General features: G+C 45.0%; 1 protein-coding gene across 1 annotated transcript in view; it reads left to right on the plus strand.

Moving 5' to 3' along the window:
- LOC142772305 (uncharacterized) overlaps positions 1–14,063 on the plus strand; it is a 64,937-nt gene extending 50,874 nt beyond the window's left edge. Inside the window, exons 5-9 of the mRNA XM_075874505.1 lie at positions 1,514–1,879; positions 2,811–3,004; positions 9,219–9,395; positions 11,254–11,679; positions 13,601–14,063. Coding sequence (XP_075730620.1) covers positions 1,514–1,879; positions 2,811–3,004; positions 9,219–9,395; positions 11,254–11,679; positions 13,601–13,652 — 1,215 coding nt within the window. The 3' untranslated portion in view covers positions 13,653–14,063. The remainder of the gene's footprint in view (positions 1–1,513; positions 1,880–2,810; positions 3,005–9,218; positions 9,396–11,253; positions 11,680–13,600) is intronic.
- Positions 14,064–14,640: the final 577 nt, after the last annotated feature.

A 14,640-nucleotide genomic window follows, 5' to 3' on the forward strand; every position in this document is an offset into this window, starting at 1 on the left:
GCTAGAAGAACCATATCTGGTTCTTCCTTTTCTTCTTTCTTTTACATTTACTGACGCAACAATTATCATCGCGTACAACAAGCAGTGTTGGTGCATCGGAACATCATTAAAAACAAAAAAAAACGTATATATTCAGCTCGAAAAATTCTGTTTTAAAGCTTTCTGCTCGCTTTTAACAGAAATAGCTGCTAGGTTGGACACCTCAGACGATAAGCTTTCTAGTGCGACCCAAAAGAAAACTCAATGAAGGGCGGTAAACAGACTTTTTAGGCAGGCAAAAAAAGAAAAAAGTAAGAAAAATGCTTGCTTTTAGGCAGATGGCTATACACTCGAGACCATAACTTTTTTATCATTGTCCTAACGTTTTGCTTAGCCTTCATCTTGCTTGGACAGCAAGGTAGTCTTCATTGTTTTCGCTTAACAGCTGGCAAACAGTGAGGTTTGTCAGCTATTTGACAAATGAAGTAAGGCTCAATACTGCCGTAGCACTGGCAAGCTTTGTCTCATTTTGAGCGAGTGCATTTACGCCCTCTTAATGTCACTTCAGAGGCATGATGATACACGAGTAAGTGGTTTTGAATTTATGGCAGTTGATTTGATTGATATGTGGGGTTTAACGTCCAAAAACCACCATATGATTATGAGAGATGCCGTAGTGGAGGGCTCCAGAAATTTCGACCACCTGGGTTTCTTTAACGTGCACCCAAATCTTAGCACACGGGCCTACAACAGAAATTATGGCATTGGCGATGGGTACCTAAGCAGCGCAGCTGATGTTCGCTATCTAAGGCAATGTTTATTAAGTACTAATTTGTTGCGGATATAAGTAGACGTTCAAATCTTTTCGCACAAACGATGCGGCTACGGCCATTGCATGACATGTGCTCGGCATGGCCCTGGCGGTCGTAGTTGTAAGCTGCCCGCGAGCATGAATATTTTTCTTTTTGTGGTATAGCATGTTCTAATGCATAAGAATATACCTAATTACAATATCGACTGAAGAAAAATGAGGCTCCTGTTGAGTAGAAAACGGGGCTTATTTTCAATGAACAGTCACCTGAATTCGTAGGTTATTGCTACAACGCGTGAACTGAAGGCCACGCCGTCTTATTCATCGATTTTTCTCCAACAACAGCTTAAAAAAATGTCGAGAACTCACCTTCGGATGGTAACGTCTTTATCGTCGAACCACAGCTGCCTACGTCAGACACTCCGTCGCAGCCAAGTGAGTTTGGCGAGCGCACTCACCGACAAGTGCACTTTGCCGTGAGTGTCACCAAGGTTCGCGTGTGGCAGAGTGGTAAGGACACTAGCGGCGAAGTACGCTATCTCAAAGTGCCCTTAAATTGCCTTTTGTGACAGAGTACTGACTGTGTATACTCGACCGTCTACAGGGATCAAGTACCGAAACACACCATGATGTTTCATTGGCTGTTGTTTTCTATTTCGTTCGGTTAAGTTGCATGACTCTGTTACAGCCTGTTGATCTGCTTTTGCTCGGCCAACTCCGCAGGTTTCGGCGCTCCGCGTTGACTTCGGTGTGGATAGCATCGGCAGGTGGCTGCCAGTGGACGCCACGGGTCGTCCAACGTCGCCCTCTACCGGCAGTCCTGAGAGCAACCATTCCTCCTCAGTAACATCCACCCGCGAGGGCGGCAATGTCGACGGGGATGCTGACAGCACGAGTGCGGCTGACTTCGACAACTACGTATTCAGCACGTTGTCGAAGCTGGCCAGCAGCCACTCAACCGGGCTGGAGCCCTCAGCCATAAATCTCGGGGATATGGACGCTCTGACGCCTCATCTGGAGCCAAATCTCTGGATCGCGTCTTTGCAGAAGCACATGGGATCGACCATGGTCATCAGCGAGAAGACGCAGGTTGGCAATAGTGACTCTAAGAGCCCGCGGACACCTAGCTGCTTTTTTAGGAATGCGGTAATGTAACGGTCACCATATTGGGCTCTGTTCATGGCCGTTATGTGTCTGAAACAACCTAGCGACGACCATCGTTTTGGCTATGCCCCTGAACCGGAGTACACAATAAAGACAAATTGACGGAAGAATGAGGGTTGGCTGGAGCGCGTTAGGTAGACCCTCCAGAACATTGTAAAGAAATAGGCACGTGATTAGAGCTAGCAGCGTAGAATCACACCATACGGCCAGTTCCAACATATGGGGCTCAACATGGAGGATATCACAACAACCAGTTGAAGAATACCCACCATGCAATTGAACGAAAAATGATAGGAATAACACAAGAAGATTGGAGGACGGCACAACATGTCTGAGAACGGACAGGGGTCGCCGACAGGTTAGTTGACATGAAGCGAGAAAAACGGGCCTAGGCTGGCCACCTAAGGCGTAGAACAGACAATCGACAGAGGTTCACAGGAAACTCGCACATGATAGGGTAATGTGGAGATCATTGGGCGAGACCTTCATCATTGAGTATAGAACTGTCTGTTAATCATGATTATGAGACATATATTTAGGCATGAATTACCTCTAAGAGCTTACCTCATGCGCAACGATTCGATACTCGGCATACGCTCATTGTCTTCACTGGTATGTCTTCGCTCAATCAATTCATTCAAGTTGAGCGGCAGTTTACGACCAAAGATGACGCCAACAAATTTGTGTTTTTTTGCTTACTGATAATGTTTTCCAAGTAAGTATTATAGCGGGGTCTTGTATCATGTCACTTAGTTTAGCACAGATTTTGTCATATGGGTTCATCTTTATCACCTTTTGACAAATTGGCTGCAGTGTAAAGAATAAAAATATGCAATGACTGCTTTCTCCCGCACAGATACTGGCTGCAGACCACAGGTTGCTGACGACTGCGGACCATTTTTTCGATAAGTTCTTGCATACGGAACTCTTGGACCACATGTCTCGCTGCATCGTCAACGCCTTCTCGAACACCATCTACTCAGCAGTGTTGGCGAACGACACGGACGTTGAGCTGAACAAGTTCCTGCCCTGTCCAACATCTGCTGTCAGGTGCGCACACTTTGAAGGCTAACAAATTCAGGGACTACATTACCGTGTGATGTCAAAGTTAGAACAGCTTGTCTTGGTCAATTATCGACCTGCAGCGTTCAATTTTATCAGGTGATAACGTTGAATGCTCACGTTTTCTTTACGAAATGGGTGGTGCAGCATCGTAAATATCTTCCCATCATTTTTGATATTTTTTTCGGCAGTAGTCTTTTTATAATATCAGATCGGCATAGCCCGCTTGCTGAGCTCTGCTGCAGAGGGAACAGTGAGGGACCTCTGAAATAGGCATTGCGCAAAGAAACATGACAATGTCTTTGTTGAAGGCGTTTTAGCGATTATTTTACTTGTGGTCGCTGTTACATTGGCCAAGTAGGCAGATGCACGAATGATTAGATGCGGGAGCATGCCTACTCTCTCAAAGGCTCTGTCTTGAACCATGTGGCTGACCACTGTAAAACTACTGGCTGTTGGCCATTTTTAATTCTATTTTATTTTATTTATTTTCGCATAACTACAGCCCTGTTAAAGGGCTATACCAGGAGTGAGTACAGAACAGTAAATATCATACGAAAGAAACTGCGAATAAGTCACATAACGTACAAAGAATGACAGGTCAAATAAGTATGAAAAGTACCATAAACCATGGTACTTTGCAAAGCTAGAAGTTAGAAGCTAGAACATTGCAAAGCTAGAAGTAAGGATTAGTTTATAGCGTCTTTTAGTGCCCTCAAAACGTATTCTCATTCTAAAGAACGAATGTGACCTGATATGGTATTCCACTTTTCAGTAAATCGGGGCAAAAATGTATTTGAAGAAAGCTGTGCGATGATGAAACACGGATACGTTGAGTGCACGGATACGCTGAGTGCACGGAAACACGGATACGTTGAGTTGAGTGTATACGTGGCTGTTTTGGTGAATGCTATTTTGGCAGGCGTTTTGTATTTTTGTGCGATGAATACTGTGGCTTAAATTGAAAGAGAAAATGCGTTAGTTCAGATGACAATGAGAAATAGCAGTCATATATAGCCCAAGCGTCGCCGATTCGCTCATTTGTCCTCCGCTTGGGTGTGGCAGGTGTGCCGGCACGTGCGTTGCGGCTGTGTGGGTAGCGCTTGAAAAAGCCCCAACGGATCATACACACTACGTCTGACCATCCGTCTTTCTATGTCCTGGAACGCTGCTATCTGTGGCCTCTTCCCGTTACACTCTTACCAATCCCAGGATGGTGCAGCAGCTCACAGAAACAGTTGCCCCACCACAGCTGTGGCTCTTTCCCTTACACTCTCTCAGCAATAACGTGACGACACAGCGTTGGCGGCCATCTTTGTCCGTCCTCGCTCCCTCACACTCTCTCAGTAATGACGTGATGGCAGAGCGGTGCATCTGGAAATGCTCGTTCATTAGACGTCTCGTTGCAGCAGTCGAGTTAGTTGGATGGCTCTCAAGTGGCTCGGTGACGCTTTCGCAGCAAGCGGTTAAGAGAAGCGTCCCAAGAATATGGTTCGGTGAAAGCTGGCGCCTATTCCACTGGAAGTGTGATGCAAAAAAAAAGGGAAGACGTTCGCCAAACGCACTTCGAAGTTTATAGTGTCTTTCAATACATTTTCTAACAGCCGCAAGAGTTCAACCAACTGCCCGTAACTGATATGAACCACTCCGACCCACATAAATTCAAGGCTGCTGTAGAATAACTCCATCCCTGCCATTAATATTCATCCCTAGCTCATGCACTCCATATCACCTATTTCATGATGATACGGGGCGCGAAAAAACGACACACAACAGAGAACAAGTACACAGACGACGCGAAGAAGTACACAGTCTTCTCTGTTGTGTGTCGTTTTTTCGCGCCCCGTATCATCATGAACCAGCACCAACTCGCCCAACTTTTCACTTCTTCTCTGTTGTGTGTCGTTTTTTCGCGCCCCGTATCATCATGAACCAGCACCAACTCGCCCAACTTTTCACTTCACCTATTTCTCACAGGGCACCCGCTATGTGGGAAATTGGTGGCGTGTGACCACGATACATCATATTTTATGTATCTGAAATAAAGTATGTAATGTACTCAGCGACACTGTAAGGCTCAAGTGAGCAGCTCCGTTTCAGTCAGACAACCGACAATTTTTTCTCCGATCGAGACTTGATAGTGTGCACTGACCTGGGTGGTAAAGTACGCAAAGATATTGACGACAGGAAAAGCAACGTGCGAAATGAACTTGGGTTGCAGCAATCACGTTGAGGTTTTTTTTTTTTACGTGGCGTAAAATGTGTTAAAATGAAGAAAGTCTGCCACTCAGTGGAAACATTTTAGTGCCATATCCTATATCAAAAATACTACAGGGCAACAACGAAACGTTTATGAAAACCAGAAGATATCTATCCATCAGCGCTCTGGAGAACACAGAATGTGAAACTAGAGAAGCCCTTATTTAAGGGGAACAGCAGAAAGAAGAACGGAAGGCATCATTCTTCATACAAAATAGTTGTGAATAACCGTTTTGAAAGCGTCAAAATAATTACATTATAAATGTAACCAGTGCATGTTGAAAATCGGCAACGTTTTAACCAACTTGTTGGTTATGAGAGCCGTTAGCTGCTGTGTATATGCTTGGTGAAAACAAAGCTGCAATACAATGATGACCAAGAGCACCTATCCCGTGCAATGCTTTGCTGTGTTTGCCTTCGTTTACAAGCTGTGAACATTTACACGCTGTACGTTTACACGCTGAACGTTTACAAGCTGTGAAGCGAAGCTTCAGTGAAGCCTGAATTTCGGTGGTGGCAGAATCGTTTGCTAGAAACATTGTGCTCGCGAGTGTACAGACTTGAATCTGTACCGAAATGCGGATCTCGAAGGTGCAGGGTTCAGAACGGCACAGCAAAGAAAAAAAAGGAACACGAACACAGGCACCAACTGAACACACAGTGATTTGTGAGCCGCCGCTTGTGTTCTTTTTGTTTAATAGCCTTTTTGCCTTTGTCAAGTCGTTCTAAAACGATGCACTGGTACCTATTCGATCAACTGTCAGTCTTATATGATCATCATCATCAGCCTGACTACGCCCACTGCAGGACAAAGGCCTCTCCCATGTTGCGCCAGTCAACTCGGTCCTGTGCTTGCTGCTGCCACTTCATATCCACCAACTTCTTAATCTCATCTTATCTAATTTTGTCTCCCCCTCACCTGCTTGCCTTCTCGGGGAATCCAGTCAATTATCCTTAATGAGCAGTGGTTATCGTGCCTACGCGCTACGTGCCCAGCTCATGCCCATTTCTTATTCTTCATTTCAACTATGATATTCTTAAGCCCGGTTTCTTCCCCGAGCCACTGTGCTCTCTCCTTGTCTCTATCATTTTTCTTTCTATCGCTTGCTGTGTCGTCCTCAATTTAGGCTGAACCCTCTTTGCAAGCCTCTAGGTTTCTGCTCCGTATGTAAGCGTCACCAATATGCCTTTCTCTTGAGGGATAGTGGCAATCTACCAGTCATGATTTGAGAATGCTTGCCAAATGTGGTCCACCCCATTTTTTTTTCTTCTATTACTTCAATCTCGTTTCTCGGCATCCAGGTTACCGCATGTCCTAAATAGACGTGCCTTTTTAAAACTACAAGTGCACTCCAACATATCTCGAAGCGCTGTTCTCTTCCGAGGCTGTCGTACTTTACTTTCATTTTCTGCAGATTAATTTTGAGAGCTACCTTTCTGTCCTCCTTTTCTAATTCAGTAATCATGAGTTACGCTTCGTAAGCTGAGTTACTCCGTAACGAAATGCGTTCGGTAAAGCGCCAGTTACAAAGGTACTCTCCGTTAACTCTAATCTCTAACTCTTCCCATTGTAGGCCTCCGAAAACCTCCTGTAAGCACGCGGCAATTAACATTGGGAAGATAGTATCCCTTTACCTTACACCCTTCTTCATCGGTATTCTGTCGCTTTTTTTGCGGAGAACTATGATGGCAGTTGATCCTGTGTAGATTTCTTACATAATGTTTCTTTCTTCGACGCCCTGATTCCGTAGTGTCTGTATGAGTGTTGATATCTCTACTAAATCAAATGCCTTATCGTAATCCACGAACGCTATGTGTAGGGATTGAGTGTATTCTGGGCATTTCTCTAACACCTGATTGATTGTAGGAATGTGGTCGATTGTTGAGTAGCCTGTGCGAAATCCTGTTTGTTTCTTTGGCTGATTGAATTCTATCGTCTTAATTCTGTTAGCAATTACCTTCCTAAGTAGCTTGTATACGAAGGAGAGGAATCTGATCGGCCTGTAATTCTTTAAGTCCTTGTGGTCCCATTTACTATGGATTAAGATGATGTAAGTATTTTTCAAAGATTCTGGTACCCTACCCGTCAGTAGACACTTCGTAAACAGGGTGGCTAGTTTCTCTAGCACACTCTGCCCTCCGTCTTTGAGCAGATCTGATGTTACCTAATCCTTACCAGCAGCTTTACCGTTTGCCTTCCCCCCGAGGCCTTGCCGATTTCGTCTGTTATTGCTGGTGCGATGTCATATGGGTTACTGCTAATTGTTACATTATGGTCGTGGTTGTCCAGGCTACTGTACAGATCCTTGTAAAACTCCTCCGCTACTTTAACTATACGATGCATATTGGTAGTTACATTGCCTTCCTTGTCCCTTCTTGCATAAATCTGGTTTTTGCTTATCCCAAATTTCTTCTTCACCGCTTTGACACATCCTCCGTTTTTTAGAGAATGTTCAATTTTCTCCGTGTTATACTTTCCTACACCGGATACTTTACGATTAGTAATCAACTGTGAAAACTCTGCCAGTTCTATATTGTCTGTTGTGTTTGAGGCTCTCTTGCTTTGGCGTTTCTTGATGAGGTTCTTTGTCTCCCGAGATAGCTTGCTAGTGTCCTGTCTAACTGCCGTACCTTTAACTCCCACTGCACGCTCCGTAATGATACTTGTCAGATTATCATTCATTGCGTCAACGCTAAGGCCGGTTTTCTCCACAAGAGCCAAGTATCCGTTTTGACTTGAGACTCTAAATACCTGCACTTTCCGTGTAGTGCTAGCTCATTCATTGGCTTCTTGCGTAACAGTTTCTGTCGTTCTTTCTTCAAGTCTAGGCGAATAAAAAGCTTACTATTCTGTGATAACTGCACCGTACCTATTAAGCCCTTTCAAATCATTTACGATGTCTGGGTGAGCACTCAGTAAAGTATATTTTGTCCTTATTTTCGCCATTAGGGCTCCTCCATGTCGTCTTACGGTTCACTCGTTTTCAGTAAAAGGTATTGAAGATCCGTAAATTGTTGTGTTTGGTGGATTCTACTTATAACTCTCTTTTGGAACTTCTAGCATCGATGAATTAATCTGGCCCCTATGCCTGGTCCCCAGCCTGCTTCTTGCTTACCTTAGCATTGACGTCGCCCATCGGTATAGTATATTGTGATTTAACTTAGCCATTGGGGATTCCACGTGTTCAGTCCATGTCTTCGGTCCGATATACTTAAACTGGTATATGCGCGGGTCCTATGTTATTTGTATGTGACGTCAATCATGGGCAATCAACTGTTTCTGATATATGGCAGCCTGACCTTCTTTTGAGGTCACGTCACTTCCCGTCACCAAATGTTGTTGTTTCCTGTATGACAGTCATTGTTGCCTGTTACAACAAATGTATCGGAGTGCTGAGCATGTGGGGGAGGACCAGCATCTGTTATGGACCAAGGAAAGAGTTAGCAGGTAGAATCAGTGGAGTGGAAAAGAAATGAAAAAAAAAACAAAATAAGCCAGGAAGAGAACAATTGTAGGAAAGAAGAAAAACAGTACGTCAGATTCTGTTTAAATTCAATGCGTAGAGTCCAAGGACTGGGCTCCTGAAAACTGTGTAAGGGCCCTGGGAGTGAATTTTAAGTTTTTCTACTGGAAAAACGAATGATTTTTCCCTACTGTCTCGTTTTCCCCTGCAGGCTGGGGCAAAATGAGGCATCTGGAGAATGTTTTATTTTTAAAGTAATGCTTTGAATGATGGCAATTCTGTACCATTTATGTGGCACACACCTTGTACCTTGAGGAAAGTATCTGAACTGATGGTTAATTGTAAGGAGTGAAAATGAAAATTGATATTCACTATTTTAAAATTTTTGTCACATAATAGCGCACGCCACTTGCCCCCATTTTCGCGATACGGTAAGACCACTAACTTCTGTAACACGTGTTACTGCCCTGTGCTTGCAGGGCCCGCTGTCAGATGCAGGTCGAGTTCACGTACCGGCTGCCTCTCGCGGTGAACTATGCCCAACGCAACGAAATGACCTTAAGACGGAGACGCCTGTTCTCCGTACTCGACGAGGCCCTTCGTGCAGCCGTCGCAGCCCTTGTGCATCTCAAGAGCCCATCACCAAGCGCGCGCCCGTACGTGCAGGTCTACTGACCTGTGGTTCGAGTATATAGATGGCAGTTGCGCAACTATTAGGGTAAGGTGGGGTAAAACAAGGCACGGGGCAAAACGCAACATTTCAATTTGCCGGCCTCCATAGCTAATAAAAAAAACAGCACACTGCTCGCACGGGAAGAATTACGTAGCTTGTGTCAGTGTGTTCGCCACCCGTCAAAAACAGCAAGAATTCTGCTCTGCCGAATTTTCGGATCCGTGCATGAAGCTACTCCTGCGTTAGTGCAACAACGTATATATTTATCTTATTGATTTAGACTACAAGCTAAATGTCACCAAAACTTTATATCACTTGGTGCTCGGTAACAAAGCTGTTTTTTTTCATATTTTGGCATGTGTAAGGGGCAAAGTGTGACGAAAAGGCATCCAATTGCCTTTGAGAGTGTCTTAGTATTTGAACCATTAACGTACACAGTTTCTCTAAATTATGTTTCTTTGTTTAGGAGGGCTTAGACATACAGTACAATACCATATAAAGTTTCCTGAAAAAAAAAAGTGACAGGAAAGAACACTGATTGCTGTTCAGGACATGACTTTCTCTATTCGCGCTCCATATAGGTTTTTTTTTTTTCGAGTTCCCAAAAATGCTCTCAAGAGACCAATAAAGATGGCGAAATCGCCAAGTCAAGTCGTTCACAAACACGTCTTCAGATAGAATTGTACTCACGTTTCTCTAATAACCTAATTGAAACCAAAACAAGCGCTAGAAAATATGAATCTAGTCCTTTTAACTTCATTGCCTCACAAAGCCCAGCGGGCGAAGTTAAAAGCCATGAAATGCCTGAACAGTTCTGGATCAAGACGGCAAAAGATATGAAGAAAATAGGTCTAAACTTCTTAAGCATTCAATTATTGTATAACACAACATTAGCACAAAGACGACGCCCGCCAGTCTTGAAGACCGCCAGTCTTGAAGACTGGTGGTGTTTGATCTGCAAGGTGTTTCGAAGCAAAAGAACACAGCGTTTTGTATAATTTCAATGCGTAGAGTCCAAGGAAACCGCTCCTCAAGACTGTGTAAGGGCCCACGGAGTGAATTTCAAGTCTTTCTACTGTAAAAACGAATGTTTTCCCCACTGTCTCGTTTCGCCCCGCAGATTGGGGCAAAATGAGACACCTGGAGAATGTTTTATTTTTAAAATAATGTTTTGAATGATGGCAATATTGTGCCATTTATGTAGCACATACCTTGTACCCAGAGGAACGTTTCTGAACTGATGTTGAATTGTAAGGAGTGAAAGTAGAAAGTGATATCCACTATTTTAATATTTTTCTCGCATATTACCCCATCCTACCCTAAGCAAAACAAATGGAGGGAACAGGAAGAGGTCTGCGTTTGCGTCCACTTCCTTTCTTTTATTTTTTCTGAACCATCTCGCGAACGTCAACAGCAGGTGCGTAAATAGAAATATTCTGAGAACCAGTTGAGGGCACATATTCTTTTCTTATTAAAACCTTTGTTATTGTACGTTAACTACTTCTTAAGTAACTTCAACAACGGATTCGATTGATGTGCACAAATGTTGCACCATTGACACTTTTTTCTAGATAACGAGTCAATGTTTGTATTATTCGAAACAATCTATAGAAACGTGGCTGTATTCGGCATTTTTCAACGAGGTACAGTACAAACATTTATAGTTTGGTAGCGTCATTAAACTTAATTATACCTTCAATGATGCTTTGTTTTTTCAGGGAATAGTACGTTCACATTCGTTTAACATCATGACTTTGTGCGAGCGTGAGCTTTCACGTGACGCCATGCCTATTTTCGGATCCGAAACTTGCTGACCGGTGCTGCATGCGCGTTTGTTACAGGTATGGCAGTTTAGACGCAACCATCAACCGACTGCATAGGCTCGATCTGGACGCCTGGCCCAGCGATGATGTCATTCGCAAATCACACGGTGACTTGGACCGAATGTACGCCAACTTTCCGGATCCGGCAACGTCGCATTCGTACTTGGAGCACCTGTTCGCCACGCGCCGAGTGATGCGCACCCTACTGGGTTCAGCCAGCTACCACGTCATGATGGGAATCGGCTCTCGCGGGGCAAGGAGCCGCAACGGCTTCTTCGCCTACGACCCTTTCGCGAACGGCGTATGCGTGTGGCCAGGCGCGATGCAGGAGCCGATGTTCTTCGCTCGTGGCACGAACGCCATGAACTATGGAGGCATCGGGGCCGCCTTCGCCCGGCAGCTGACCGCGGCCATGGACGTCGACGAAGTGGTCTTCGACACAGCGTAAGCATGCATATAGAGCAGGCATTCCATGCGTAACGAAACGTCCGTTTCTACAACAACGCGGCAATAAACGCAGGCGTTTGAAGGGGGAAGGGGGTTGCAAAAGGGACACCTCGCCCTCAAATCCCACCAGCAATTGACTCCCACTGAAGCCACTCCAAAGATTCTCCCCGCCATCATGCAACACCGCTTTGCACCCCCCTCTAGACAACAAATTCTGCCATTGCCCATGAATACAGGACCGTTGGGAGTGAACGTTTTAATTGTGCACTGATTCAAGCAATCGCTACGATGACGGACGGAGAGGTTGACGTACGAAGTGCTACCTTCGAGCGTTTTTTCGTCTGTCTTCTTCATTGCACTTCTGTTAATTAGAGGATAATGAAAACTTCGTCGTGTACCTACTAGCCCGAGTCATCCCCTTGCGGAATCTCGTGTGGTTTATGGTACTCTGCCAGGAGGAGATATTCCGGTGATAGTGGAATACCGGCATCACCCGTGGCGTACATAAAGCAGGCTTTACGTAGGGCGATACCAGTCACAGTATGGCCCGCTACTCATCCGTTTCAAAATACAATACTTTGGGATATAAAGGGTGATTTCAGGCCCTGTGTTCACGGTCGATGGCAGTTTGCACACGTGGTGTCATAATTACGCATCAATACCTGTCCTTTTTTGCAGCCATTGACGTTTAAGACTCGTGCTTAGCCAAGGCTAAACAGGAAAAGCACGTGGGCCTTCGCCCACGCGCACTCCGCTAGTACGCCTGTGGTGGCACGAAGCAGAGAAATAAAAATAAGCAATGAGTACTAGACGGGAAGAAAAGGAAAGAGAAGACCATGCGCGTGTCTGTAAGTGTGGGGCTTGGTTTGCGGAAGTTGTTTACAATGCCATACGGACATGAAAATAATCCATTTTCCAATACCACAATGCCACATGTATAAAAACAGCTCCAAATGCTGAAGAAGCAAGCAGAACTAACATTGCGCATGTTTAGCAAAAATGGATGCTCGGAGGCGTAGATACCGTGCTGAATTCAATTATTATTTCTGCTTCGAAGACGCAGCCTTCTTATGGCGCTATCCGATCTTGGGATGATAATGCCCCGTTCTGAGAAGTTTCTGAAAGGATAATCGAAGAATTGTGCCAATGCCACCTAAAGCTTTTAAAAACTGGAGCGCATTCACTACAATAAACGCATTATCTCCCCCCCCCAATGAAATAAACGTAATTACGAATATACGACCATTGTTATAGCGTGATTGTTTACCCATATAAAACCGCAGAAGCCAAAAAGTTGCGAAGGAGTTGCTCGCACTAGCTGTCTATTTAGTGAACGCTTTGCAATGCGAGAAAAGATCAAAATCATGACTATAGGCGTGCGCAGGCTTCCCATTTGCCCTTCAGGGGGCGGGAGTCATCGCAGCTCCCCGTCCTCCTATTAAGTTGCTGTATAGGGCTGAATTGCGTCCCCCCTTTTAAGTGACTACAGGAGGCATTCTCCCCTTCCCCCCTCCCCCTGCCACTCTACCCCCCGTACGCACGCGTATAATGATCAAAGAACGCGGCCTTATACAGCTTCTGTCGGTGTTGTCTGAGACGGACATTAGGAAACCTATTCGTCTATCCGGCACAATGCCTGCCGCACGACAGTGGCTTAGAGAACAGTACTCCATGCGCACATAGCGCCAGCGCTAGTCAGTGCTTTGTTTCGCACAGGTCTCAATAGACTCAACTGAAGCGCAAGTTGAAGCAAACTCAAAGTAACATGAGTGTTTTTTTTTTGTCATTTTTAGTGCAATGTACGAAACTGACTGCCCTGTCAGTTGCATTCGCTGCGAAGCGGTAATTGTGACGTTATGTTGAGCCGATTGGATTTAAAAGTTACCGCCAGCATACTTTTTTTTTGTTATCGGCGCAGGACCGGTTACTGGTGGTTCACCACCGGGAACACGACGACATCGACGACGTGATCGCCGAGCAGCGGGCCCTGCGAATCGCTTACGATGCCTTCATTGAGCACATGCTCTTTAACAAGAGCAACATGCGGGGCGAGCACGTCGTGTCGCTGGAGGAGTATTCACCACAGCAAATCTTCTTCGTCTCGTACTGCCACAGCCTGTGCGAACTATCTCCGATACGCGGACAACAGCGATGTGCGAGTACCGTGAAGGGCTTCGAGTCCTTCCAAGAAGCTTTTCAGTGCAATTCCGGCAAACGAATGGCGCAGCGGTCGTAGACGTTCCCTCCCGCTGCCTGCCTCTACAGGAAGATGCGTTCTCAAGTGAAGCGAAGAGCAAAAGTGGGAGCCCTCAAGAGGCGTTAACTATTTCGTTAAGTACGTGCGTATGGAAAGTATAGCTTATAATAAAATGCCATCACGATGTGCTGGAGTTGCGAGTGCTCTGAAAGACAACTTCAGGGTTCAGAAAAGAACAGAATTCATGGATAGGTATTAGAGAAATGGTTCAGGTAAATATAGAGGACAGAAATACTCAACACCGAGTGTGGCTGGAGTGTACTTTTGGGCAAGTAATGTTGCATTCAAGGCAGCGACTGAAGAATATTACTGTTTGATGAATACAAGACCATATTTCGAAACGTTCGCTGCAGTGAAAACTGGTGTTCCAGAATACACATAGCCCCAGGACAAGTATGAAGAGAAACCGCAAAAAAAAAAAAAACAGTGATGAATTCGTATTTTCTCACTCAACTACTCTTACTTACCCGAGTTTGCCGCTTTAAATACAGGGCACCGTAATTTTGTGCGAATGACGAATAATTCAGAGTGGCAGCAATGGGCCAACAACCCCACTATGCAAGGTTTGTACTTCGATCAATCACACACATTAAATTTTGAATTCGGGCACGAACCATGCTCAACAGGTAGGAATGAACATGGACTCTTCAGTAATAAGCATATAAACATCCCCGCTTGAGAAACAGGAACACTCCCTGTTG

Source organism: Rhipicephalus microplus, chromosome 9 (genome assembly GCF_043290135.1).
Source record: "Rhipicephalus microplus isolate Deutch F79 chromosome 9, USDA_Rmic, whole genome shotgun sequence".
NCBI lineage: Eukaryota > Metazoa > Arthropoda > Arachnida > Ixodida > Ixodidae > Rhipicephalus > Rhipicephalus microplus.